At 48.8% G+C, this 12,230-nt stretch overlaps 1 protein-coding gene across 4 annotated transcripts in view; it reads right to left on the reverse strand.

The window, feature by feature from the left end:
• The window catches only part of RAD52 (RAD52 DNA repair protein), a 37,109-nt gene that overhangs the window by 11,138 nt on the left and 13,741 nt on the right, over positions 1-12,230 (reverse strand). For all 4 annotated transcript variants that reach the window (XM_032796768.2, XM_032796769.2, XM_032796766.2 and 1 more), the window contains 3 exons: positions 8,098-8,186; positions 4,021-4,122; positions 2,596-2,689 (listed from right to left, as the gene is read on the reverse strand). In XM_032796768.2, coding sequence (XP_032652659.1) covers positions 2,596-2,689; positions 4,021-4,122; positions 8,098-8,184 — 283 coding nt within the window. In that variant the 5' untranslated portion in view covers positions 8,185-8,186. The remainder of the gene's footprint in view (positions 1-2,595; positions 2,690-4,020; positions 4,123-8,097; positions 8,187-12,230) is intronic.

A 12,230-nucleotide genomic window follows, 5' to 3' on the forward strand; every position in this document is an offset into this window, starting at 1 on the left:
ACACATGCCATAGGTTGCCTACCGCTGCCTTAGATCATTACGATTTAGTTTAGTGTTAGTTAAGTTTATTAGATGCTATAGATTGGTTCACGGCTCTTGCTTTGCAGGAGGCCTATTTTCATATCTCAATATGCTCAACTTTCTAACTATAAGGATAGTTTATCCAAGGTGGTTGTGGAATCCCTGTGACTGGAAGCTTTTAAGAACAGGGTTAGGCAAAAGCCTGTCAGGGATGGTCTAGGTACATTTGATCCTGCCTCAGTGTGGGGAGATGGACTAGAAGACTTCTTGACATTTCCTCCAGCCCTGCATTTCTACCATTTTTATGAATATCTCAACATGACCATTCTATCTCGGGCCATATTGTAGTTTCCAATCCTGTAGTGACTCATGCATGGTTTTTCACCCTGTTGGGAAGCTCCCTTGTTCCTGAGACCTTAATATAGTACTAGCAAGGTAGACAGTTCCCCTTCTGAGACCTTAGCAACCTGCTCCTTTACCACATGTCAATGAGTAGCACTGGCGAAACTAATCCTATCTCATGTACAAATGGGTCAAGGGTGGAATCTATGTGGACAGCACATCTCGAAAAACCACAGTTACTGTAGGGACAGTTGAGTAACTATTTTTTCCCTTGGGATTTATTGATACTGAACCATAACAAGTGACACTGCATCAAAGTATGGAGTGACACAAAAGGGTTGCACTCTATTTCAATGTCATGAGAAACATCTAGCGCCAGCAGGCTGTCAGTCCCTTAAATGTTGAGGAGCCACTAGACTGACACTGTTCTAACAATGTGCTTCTCAGATCTTTGTAAGGCTCTGGCTTTCTTATCAGAATTCATTACTGAGGAAGCCAGTACCAACCTTCCAATCACCAGGCTGAAATGCTGGTGCAGTTTAGGAGTTTCTCACTGCAATCTCTGCACCAGACTTAGACTCTCAAAGTGAATGTGCTGATCTTTCAGTACTGCACTCTGTGGTATGAACCTCAAGTGTCTTCTCCAACAGATGAAATTGAGGTGGCCCCCCTCCTTTCTAGTGTGAGGGGTGAAAGTGATGCAGACCAAGCATCAATATGGATTTTGTCCTTTATTAAGGCACTTAAAAGCACTGTTCATGGTCACCATTGTCACACTGCACAATGCAGAGAGACTACAACTAGTCTTTTTACTGGCAACAGCCACAACATGAATGGTAAATGAAGAGAGACCACTAGGCCTGAACCATGTAACATTGACCAGAACCTAAAAACACAGGGGTCAGGGCCAATGGAGTTTGGTCCCAAACAAAGCTGCAATAGTCTCCCCTAACAATTAAGAGTGCAAACTTAACTGGTCACCCTAAAAAACTCAAAGGAGACTAGACTGAAGAAAGCACTGGGGATACTGCAGTGTTTCAACTTGCTGCTCCTGCAGTGTTCAGAAAGATCTCAGGGCAGTTAGGATTGGTCTCCTTTCTGCCATCTGCACAATGCACAGCATCAAGGAGTGTGTGCGTGGCTCAATTAGGCACTGTTAGCCAAAACCTTCCGAGTTTGTGCACCTGGCTACAGGTATCCCAAATATGGGGACACATATGAGCAATTACCCAAAGAGTGTCTCAAGACCTGGATGCTGGTCACAAGGAAGTATTTGCAGGAAGTTCCATAGCTGAAGTGGGGGATGCATAAGTCTTGAGATGTTTGTTTGTGGGTAGCAGTTGCACATGGTATTGACAGCTGGCTCAGGGCTTAAGTTCCCTCTAAGCTGCACAGCAGCCTATTAAGTACCGTGCAAGCACTCAAGGATGTGGGCGGGAGAGATGCCTTCCCCCACAGCCCAGGTGCTGCTGCGGGGAGGGAGAGAGCTGGGGGAGTCCTCTCCCCCTGCTGTAGCCCCAGGGCAGCTTGCACCTCAAACCCCTCATCCCCAGCCAGAGCCCTCCCCATCCCTACCCCAACCCTCTTTCCCAGCCCTGAGCCCCTCATCCTTGGCCCCACCCCACAGCCTGCACCCCCTGTTCTCATGCTCCCACACCTCAACACTCTGCCCCAGCCCTGAGCCCCCTTCCACACTCCGAATCCCTTGGCCCAACCCCTGCCACATGAATTTTGTTGTGTGCACCAATATGGAGGTGATGTGTCACATATCACCTCCATATTGGTGTACATAACAAAATTCATTTTGCACATGCGTGGGAAAAATTAGAGCTCAGGCCTGCTAGGTTTAAGCTGGTGGAAGAGTCTAGATGGAATGCTTTGGCCCAATCATCCCCACTTGGCTGAATAAACTCATTTTCAGTAATTCAGACACGCCATTACACAAAGTTGAGCTACTGAACATAAACAAAGTTTTCTTTATACACAGGACAGGGGTTTCACCATTACTCTATTTTGCCTTCTCCTAACTGTCAAGGAGCCTGTAGGCTCCAAAATTTAATCTGTGTCTTTTACAGGGACTGTCACTTTGAAGACATGTTTCCTGCTGTTTCAGCTGAACAGGTTCCAGGAAAGATGGGTTTCTCAAACAGGGACCACATTCTACCACTTTAGAGACCCTCAGTATGAAGCAATAGGAACACAAATTCTCAGACCCTGGAAAAAGATACTCACCAACATTCTGCTGAGTGACCGAATGAGCCCAGCCATTGTAGCCAAACATCTCATTGGCCAGACTGATGACCCTGTGACCCTCAATATAACAAACCTGAAAAGACGAACAGTGAATTTTAAAAAGGCCTTTACGGTCATAGCTGTACCTGTCATAAACAGATAGCTAAGGATTAATGTTTCTTTCATCTGTAAAGGGTTAACAAAGGGAACCAAACACCTGACCAGAGGACCAATCAGGAAACAAGATTTTTAAAAGCTCAGGGAGTGAATGTTTGGGTGTGTGTCCCTTTGTGTGTGTCTTTTGTCTGTCTCTCGGCTATGAGAGGGATCTCTATCTCCAGGTTTCTAATCTTCAGTTTCCAAGTTGTGAGTACAAAGGTAGAAAAACAATAGGTACTTTTATTGTTTTTTTTGTATTTACATGTGTGTAGTTGCTGGGATGTTTAAATTGTATTTCTTTTTGAATAAGGCTGTTTATTCATATTTTTCTTTTAAGCAATTGACCCTGTATCTTATCTTGAAACAGAGACCATTGTTTACTGTCTTTATCTTCTATCTTTTTAATAAAAGTTTTCTTTTTTAAAAACCTGTTGGATTTTTCTTTCTAGTGAGGTCTAGGGGATAGAAACTGTGCCAGGATTACGGTCTCTCTGGAGACTGGAGGGGGAAAAAGAAGGAGGGGGAAGGAAATGCCCTCTCTGTTTATGTAATTCAAGGAGTTTAAGTACAGTAATCTTCCAGGATAACCCACGAGGGGAAGCCTGGGAGGTAAGTAAAGAAACGAAAAGGGGGGGTTATTCCCTTTTGTAAGACTCAGGGCATCTGAGTCTTGGGGTCCCCCAGGGAAGGTTTTGGGGAGACCAGAGTGAGCCAAACACTGGGAATTTTTGGCTGGTGGCACCGCTATCAGATCCAAGCTGGTAATTAAGCTTGGAGGTTTCATGCAGGCACCCACATTTTGGACTCTTAAGGTTCAGAATTAGGAATTACGCTTATGACAGTACCACACTAAGAAACTCTGTTAATTTCAAGAAACATTTGACTGCCTGAGTGCAAACAATGAAAAAAAGAGCTGGTCCCTTCCAAGCCCATGCTCCAGAAGAAGATGGCACAACTGAGAGAGGCAGATTTAGTGAACACAAAACAAAGGGGAAAAAAAAACCCAAATAATTTATACACAAAATGTAGCATTTATATAGTGATTTACATGTTCAAAGTACTGAACAATTAATACCGCCCAACATCCTATGAATTACATAAATATTATTTCAATTTAAAGGATAAAGAAACTGAAGGAGAAAGTTAAGTGACTTGCCAAAGGTGTCAAGAAATCAGTGGCTGAGCTAGGGACAGTTTCTTATAGTGAAGAATTCTCTCTCTCCCACTCCCGACCCACAAAGTTTCTGCATACACACTTGTTTGTACCTTCTGTCCTCCACCAGCCTGCCGGCTACTGATGTACTCTGGACCCAGCCTCTGACGCAAGGCATTCTGGATGGCCTGGTATTCATCTGCTGTATACTGGTACTTTAATAGAAGCATAGCAGAGTCAGACAGCTTTAGTTTCTTCACTCTATTAGCTCCCCAGCACCTGTCTTATCCCGTTTTTCTTTATTCCAATCTTCCAGGAGAAGATGAGTATTCAACGCTCATGCTTCAGGATGTAAAGGATAGTCAAAGGGCTCAGGAAGGAAGTTACTTTGCTCCATGGGGTAGGTGTATTATGCTGGTGATATTGCTTGTTTTTGCAAAGAACTAGACTAGATGGATCAATGATCTTTGTTAAATTCTATACAACTTTTCTCCAGTTCTCCCAAGCAGCAAACATACCAATTACAAAGAGAGAGAACTCAGACAAGCACACCAGTCTGAAGGAATACCCTTGCTCCCAACCCTATGAAATCCTACAGCAGTTGTAACATGTGCAAAGTCCAGTACAGGCTGCAGGGGAATAAAACATAGAAGGAATCTCTATCAGCACCACTCATATTAGTCAGAAGATCAACTAGGTGTCACTACTTATTGCACTGGTAGAAATGTTATCTATAATCTATACACACTCTGCAACATATACAGATAGGCTTAAGTATGTGTTCATGAATGTGGCGTAAGTGTTCCTGCTCTGCATGGATATAGGTGTGTGCGGGGAGAACTGAGTTCAATTCCAGCTCCTCTCTGAACAGTAGTGTAGATGTCTTTTTCTACTCAACAGCACCAGACTTCCCCCCCAACTAAGGAATGGAGCTGGCCTTCTCCGAAGGGAATCTTCCCTAAACCTCAATCTTGCTGCTCTATTCACCTGTAAAACAAAACTTAGAGTGGAATTTTAACGGATCCTCAGAGCTGTGCCAACTTCCATCCTGCCAGGCAATATAATTCAGCCAACAGCATGAAACTTAAACAAAAAAATTCTAATGCACAATCATGAGGTTTTAACATTTAGATTTCAATGTATTGTTCCATTTAACTTTTTTTAGGAATAACTGTCCATTTCTTTTTCTGGCAGTTATACAGAAATATACATCAGGCAAAAGGGAAAAGAGCATTGTGTACAAAAGACATCATATTCATCACCTAACTGAAGAAATAATGGCACGGACAGAATTCACCATGCAAGGCCAAAGGAAAACTCTATTGGTTTCTTCCAATGGCAGAGTGAAAACAGCTACCTTCTCTCCACCAATAGAGAAGAATGCATGTTTTTATAAGTAAGCCTGCGGCATGTCATGCACTATTAAGATAAACCAGTCTGTGACGGGGCGTACCTATCCTGCACTGTTTCAGAAAGGGTTAACCTCACACTGTGGGCTGAGGAAGCCACATCTCCATGCACTTGTTGGGCCTGCTTCAGATGAACCAGAGTATAAAAGGGAGTAGCTGGATCTGGGCTGGCCACTGATGAGAACAGATGTGTGTTGCAGGCTCCTAAAGGGAGACTGCTGGAGCTCCAGTACCCAAAAGCCAGTCAGACTGAGGCTCCAGTGGACCCCCAGCTGACCATTGCCATTACTAGAGGACAGACGGGGAGGCCATGAGACTACCAGCCTTGGAAGGAAGAGTAGGAAGTGACCCAGGGATTGGGACTGAGGTACTGGGTGACCAAGACTGAACGTGGAAGTACTGGTTCCCTAGGGTCCTGGGTTGGGACCAGTGGAGCTGGATGGGCCTGGGTCCCCCTACTCCAGCTGCCCCGCTGGTGTGAACTGCACTACTGACCAGAGCCATTAGGCCATGCTGCCCTGAGCTACAGGCCTGCTACCTAAGACTTGGGCCATTAGGCCAAACTGCCATGAACAATAGGACAGCCTTATGTAATCTGGCCACTGGGCCACACTGTCCTGCACTGAAGGGCGTCTCCATTGACTCTGGCCACTGGGCAGTGCTGCCCTGGGGCTGGGGCAGCTGTGGCAATACAGGAGGCCAGCCCACTTGGGATTTTGAAGTGGTTGCTGGAGAGTCAGCAGCAGCACGCGGCACAACAAGAAGCAACACCAGACCAGCTGCTACAACAGATCACAGCAACAGCTCCTAATGGTGCAACAGTAGGAGCAGCGGCACCAGATGGTGTAGGAACTGGCCACCCAACACCAAGCACACCAACGGGACCAGAGGTGAGGAATGTTTTGGCGGGACTACCAGTTCATGTGACTAAGATAGGGTCCAGTGATGACCCTGAGGCCGTCTCTGTGACATTCAAATGGGTCGCCAGGCCCAGTGGCCACCAGTACAGTGGGCTACCCTTTTGGCACCGTACTTAACTGGCCCAACCCAGACCACCTACCAGAACTTACACCCTCATGAGGCACTGGGATACAACAAAGTGAAGGCAGCCATCCTGGACCAGGCTGATGTCAGTCCTGAGATGTACTGCTAACGACTCTGCTGCAAATAGTACCTGCCAAAGGTCAGGCCGCAGCCCAGCAACTCTGGGACTACTGCTGGTGATGGCTGGAAACAGAGAAATGGATTAGAGTCCAAGTTGTGGAGATGGTAGCACTGGAGCAGTTTACCCAGATCCTACCTGCTGGGGGAAGGAATGGGTGCAATGGCCCTGCCCGGCAACCCTTGCTGAAGTTGTCTTATTATTGGAAGACTACATGACCGCTGAGGGTCAGAGCAGCAAGCCTGTAGACCAGGGAGCCCAGGAAACTGAGGTCATCCAGCCAAGCAGGGGCCACACAAGGCCAATGTAGGAGCCGCCTCCGCCAACCCAGGCCACCGGCCATCACAACGACTCCTGATACAAGGTGACTGACTGACCTTCCTGGCTCAGAAGGTACGAAACAACCACCGCCCACTCCTTAAGATGATGGAGGGAGCCATCCAAAAAGAACTGAAAAGTAAGCTGTCCCTAAGGGGGGTAGAGGAATCTCAGAGTGTGTGGCGGAATCAGATAGTACTGGTCTCAAAGCCTGTTGGGGCCATCAGATTTTGTATTGATTTCAGGAAAGTTAACGCTATCTCCTGGTTCTACACCTAACCAATGCTTTGTGTAGATGAGCTCCTCGAGCAGCTGGGTAGTGCTTAGTTCACCTCAAGATCACCTCTAAGGGGTACTGGCAGATACCCGACACTGGTCTCCTGTGAGAAGACTGCCTTCCCTACCCCATTTGGCTTATATCAATTTGGCATGATGCTGTTTGGGCTGCATGGAGCTGCAACCACCTTTCACTGACCAATGAACCAAATATTATAGCCGCACAGCCAAGATATAGAAGCAAGTTGGGCTCAGGCTCCAACGGACCCCCAGCCGACCACTGCTGCCGATAGAGGAGAGACAACGGAGGCCATAAGACTACCAGACTTGGAAGGAAGGGTAGGAAGCAATCCAGGGATCAGGACTAAGGTACTGGGTGACCAAGACTGACTGTGGAAGCACTGTTTCCTAGTCCTGGGTTGGGACCTGGTGGAGCAGGGTGGACATGAATCCCCCTACCCTGGCTGCCCCACCAGTGGGGCAGCTGATGCCCAGAGGGGTGAACCACGCAGCAGAAGGCCTGCCCTACTGACCTCAGCCACTGGGCCATATTGCTCTGAGCTACAGGCCTGCTAGAAAGACTTGGGCCATGAGGTCGAGCAGCCCTGAACAAAAGGACAGCCTTGTGGACTCTGGCCATTGGGCCACACTATACTAGGGGCCAGGGCAGCTACAGCGATATGGGAGGCCAAGCCACCTGGACTGCTAAAATCTCTGCTTTGATCCCTTTCACAACCCACTGCCCCATAATGGGGTGTACCTACTCCATGACACAGTCCAATCCATCAGAGAAAGGAAAACATTCTTCCTGTCTTTTAAAAAATAATTCAAGGCCCTTTCTCTGAGTAATTCAGATAAAAGCTATTTGTGTTGGAGAGACAGCTCTGCCACCAGCAGGGGAAAATGTAATGAGGATGAAGACTATCATGGTGAGGACGGCAGGTATGATTTTAACATACAGCTAGCATCCTGCATTAAAAACAATTAAGTGCTTCCAGCTCTGTCCTAGATGGAGAGAGACTGACCTGTCCAAAGCACACAGCAGAGCTACCACTACTGGAACCAATCTTGCTGGTGTGACTTCCACTGTTTGTCCCCTGACTTTCAGACATTCCTAAAGACAAAGGAAAGAAAACAAATAAACAGTGAATTGTCATCATCATCACTGGCAAAACAAAACCTCCAAAACATCTGAATAGAAAGCAATTGATACAATTGTCTCACTGAAGACTTTTAAGATTGTAGGCTAAAAGAGACTTAGTATGTAGTCCACCCCACTGTAAGCATGCAGCAGAATCCCCTCATACAGGATGCATTGGGTATTATACCAATATTATACTTTGAATTCTAATGAACTGCAGTTCCAATGGAAATTCATTTTATGATTAATAATTCACTTTTTGCTTCTCAAGAGCAAATCTAACAGATCCCTGCAACATAACCACTTTTCTTAAACATAATCTACAGTGTTATAACTTTGTTAACTTCTGGCAGAGATGGGCCTTTGCTACCTTTTTCCCCATCCATAGCCTCAACCTGTTTTATCTCCCGCATTCATTGTTCCCCTCAGGGCTTTTTCTACGTGGAAGTTAGGGTGTGAATTTAAAACTCAATAATTATTCTGCACTAACTCTCCATGTGGACACTTCAATTCCCCACTAACAATTTCCGACTCCTTTGTCTGGTTTTTCTTAGGGCCTGTCTATACTACAAAATTAAGTTGACTTCATCTAATTCGACCATGAGCCTCTGAATTAAGTAAGTTGATTATCTGTGGCCAAAGCATGGTCACTGTCTCAATGGAGTGTGTCCTCACTACCAGTGCATCGTGGGTAACTATCCCAAAGTGCAACTTGCCGTAGTGTGTTTTGGGAAGTTTGTGCAATGCCTCACGGAACCAAAACATTGTCGCAGGAGAGAATGGGAACATTGCGTCAACATCCCATGATGCACTGTGCTCCCTCCATCATATCAATGGCAAACAACCCAGTGGTTTTTGTGCCTTAAAACCTCCATGTGTATGCCATAACCCCAGAAGCATGGAGCCTGCTCAGTTGTGCACTCTTGCTGTGAGCATCTCAAACACCTTGCGCCTTCTCCTGCAGTATTTCCAGAGCTGAAGCAGAGTCTGCCACACATAAAGCGACGTCCTGCAAGCAGCCTGCTGCAAGCCATTGAAAAAAAATAATTCACAGTTGCTGCTGGCAGTCACAGAGCAAGCAGCTGCATTCTGTTGAGAGCCATTTCTGGTCCCATGAAACAAGCACTGATTGTTGGGACTGCATCATTTTGCAGGTATGGGATGATGAGTAGAGGCTGCAGAACTTTCCAATGTGGAAGGCCACCTTCCAGGAACTTTGTTCAGAGCTTTCCCCTGCTCTGTAGTTCAGCAACACAAAAATGAGAGCTGCTCTGACAGTGGCAAAGTGAGTGGCGATCACTATTTGGATGCGTGCAATGCCAGACAGTTCTTCTTTGAGTGATTGCTCATATCCATTCCAGTTAAGTGTGCGCGCGCCGCGTGCACGTTTACATTCGTCGGAAGACTTTTTTACCCTAGCAACACTCGGTGGGTCGGCTGGGCGCCCCCTGGAGTAGCGCCGCTATGGCACTGGATATATACCCCAGCCGACCCGGCCACCCTTCAGTACCTTCTTACCGCCCATGTTGGTCATTGGAACAGTGGAGTACAGCTTAGCTGACCTCCACCTTCCCTAGCTACTCGTAGTTTTCTCGTTGTTGTCGTATACATAGTTGTTGTTGTAGAAATATATAGATAGATAATTTAAGAACTTACAATGAAATCTAATAGTATAGTTAGTTATTACTAGTTAGCGGGGTTTGGGGAGTAGCCCCTTCCCCGCACCTGGTGCCAGAGCTCATGCCCGGCTCACCGGGTTTCAAACCGTGCTCGGCCTCTCACAGGCCGATGCCAACAGGAGACCCACACGACTCCTGTTTGAAGTGCCTCGGGGAATCGTACTTAACTGCTAAGTGCTCGATTTGCAAGGCTTTCAAGTGACGAAGTAAAAAGGAGCAGGACATCAGCCTACAACAGCTCCTCGTGGAGGTGGCCTTGACACCGCCACCTTCGGCACTGAGTGCCGGTCAGTCAGTGAGCAGAGGCACCCCCATGGCACTGGATCGCACCGGTACGCCTAAAGACTCGGCACCGGCCGCCACCGAAGTCAACTCCACGTCGCTCCCTCTCCCCGAGGTCAAAGAAGGCTAAGACTCCTGCTGCTTTGGCAATGCCCACGCCGCAGCCAGACAGTGCGCCTAGATCGGACCGCCCGGCGCCGATACCCGCTGCGGCACCGACGAAATCAGCACCATCGATTCCAGTCCCGTGAGGGCCGTTGAGTCCGGCGCCTGATAGCTCCCCGGCGCGTACTGCAGTAGAGCTCACCATGTCATCCACGCCAGAGGCGTTTTCGGCAGCGAGAGACTTGATCGCCCTCACGGATACGGCACTGCCCCTACGCCCAGCACCGCTGGTGTGGGTAATCCAATCTCTGAGCAAGCCAACCCTGACCGGACCACCGTCTGTCGGCTCAGCGGACTGGCACTGCTCAAGATCACGGTCCCGCAGGCGCTCCCGGTCGAGACGACGGTCCCGCTCTCGGCGCCGCTCGCAGTCCCGGCACCGTTCCTCTACATGGCACTGGTCAGACTCGCGGCACTGGTCAGACTCACGTTCTCCACCGCTCTAGTTCTCGGCACTGACCCAGGCACCGTACCTCTCGGAGCCGCTCATGCCGCAGGGACTCGAGATCCCAGTCGACCTCCTCGCACCAGTCTGGTCGCAGGTCCCGGTCTCCATCACGGTACCGTTCTGAATACCGGCAATGGTCCCAGCTAAAGAGGGGAGCAAGTCCATCGGAACTTCAGCTCAAGGTTTCTCTGCTCCTCCATGGCCATCCAGGCAGACGTCGGTGTCCTCCCACACGGACAATTACTATGACCAGGATCGTGATACGGAGGTGCCTACTGGGGTCTTCCAGGACGTCCGGTCTCATGGAACCTCAACAGTGGTCCTTTTGGACACCCTGGGTGTACCACCAGGCCCAAGGTGCTCCTTTGGCCCAGACCCACTCCGCTCCCTCAGAGCATCGGGCGCCACAGGCCACCATTAGCTGTCCCCCTCCAGCTGGGACAGAGAAGCAGATGATCCATCCACCAGGCTCCCCGGTACCGCTAGAGCAGGAACCGACCCATGAGCAAGAGGCCATTCAGGACCTTCTCATCCCCGGAGTATCATCCTCTTCTTCTCCAGATGAGGCGGTGGCAGGGACCTCGTCATCAGGGCTCCCGCCGATAGACCTCAGAGCCCATCAGGACCTCCTTAGGAGGGTGGCGCTCAACATCAACCTCCCAGTAGAGGAAGTCCCGGCAGTCGAGGACCCCGTCGTGAGCATCCTGTTGGCAGATGCCCCCACTAGAGTGGTGGCTCTGCCTTTCATTAAGACTATCCAGGGCACTGCTGACACCTTATGGCAGTCCCCGGCCTCCATTCTCCCTATGGCAAAGGGAGTCAAGAAGAAATACATGGTACCCTCTCGGGAGTACGAATACCTATATGTCCACCCTCCTCTCTAGTTGTCCAATCGGTCAATGAAAGGGAATGCCATGGCCAACAGGCACCAGCCTCCAAATTTAAGGAGGCTAGGCGGATGGACCTACTTGGCCGCAAGGTGTATTCGGCAGGTACCCTGCAGCTCCAGGTGGCCAATCAGCAGGCTCTCCTGAGCCGTTATAGTTACAACACCTGGGTGGAGATGGATAGATTCACAGAACCGCTACCCCCCGACTCACACCAACAATTTGCCGCATTCCTTGAAGAAGGGAAGAAGGTGGCCAGAACCTCCCTCCAAGCTTCTCTCGATGCGGCCGACTCGGCAGCCAGAACTCTAGCCTCAGGTATCACCATGAGGCGTAACTTCTGCTCCACGTCTCCAACCTGCCACCGGAGCTCCAATACACCATCCAGGACTTACCCTTTGATGGCAAGGGTCTGTTCTCTGAAAAGACTGACCCCAGGTTGCAGAGTTTAAAAGACAACAGGGTCATCATGTGCTCATTGGGCATGCAGACCGTGACCCAGCGCAGACCTTTCCGGCCTCAACCCCACCGCCCGTACTTTGTGCCCCGGCACAGG

This window comes from Chelonoidis abingdonii, chromosome 1 (assembly GCF_003597395.2).
Source record: "Chelonoidis abingdonii isolate Lonesome George chromosome 1, CheloAbing_2.0, whole genome shotgun sequence".
Taxonomy (NCBI): Eukaryota; Metazoa; Chordata; order Testudines; family Testudinidae; genus Chelonoidis; species Chelonoidis abingdonii.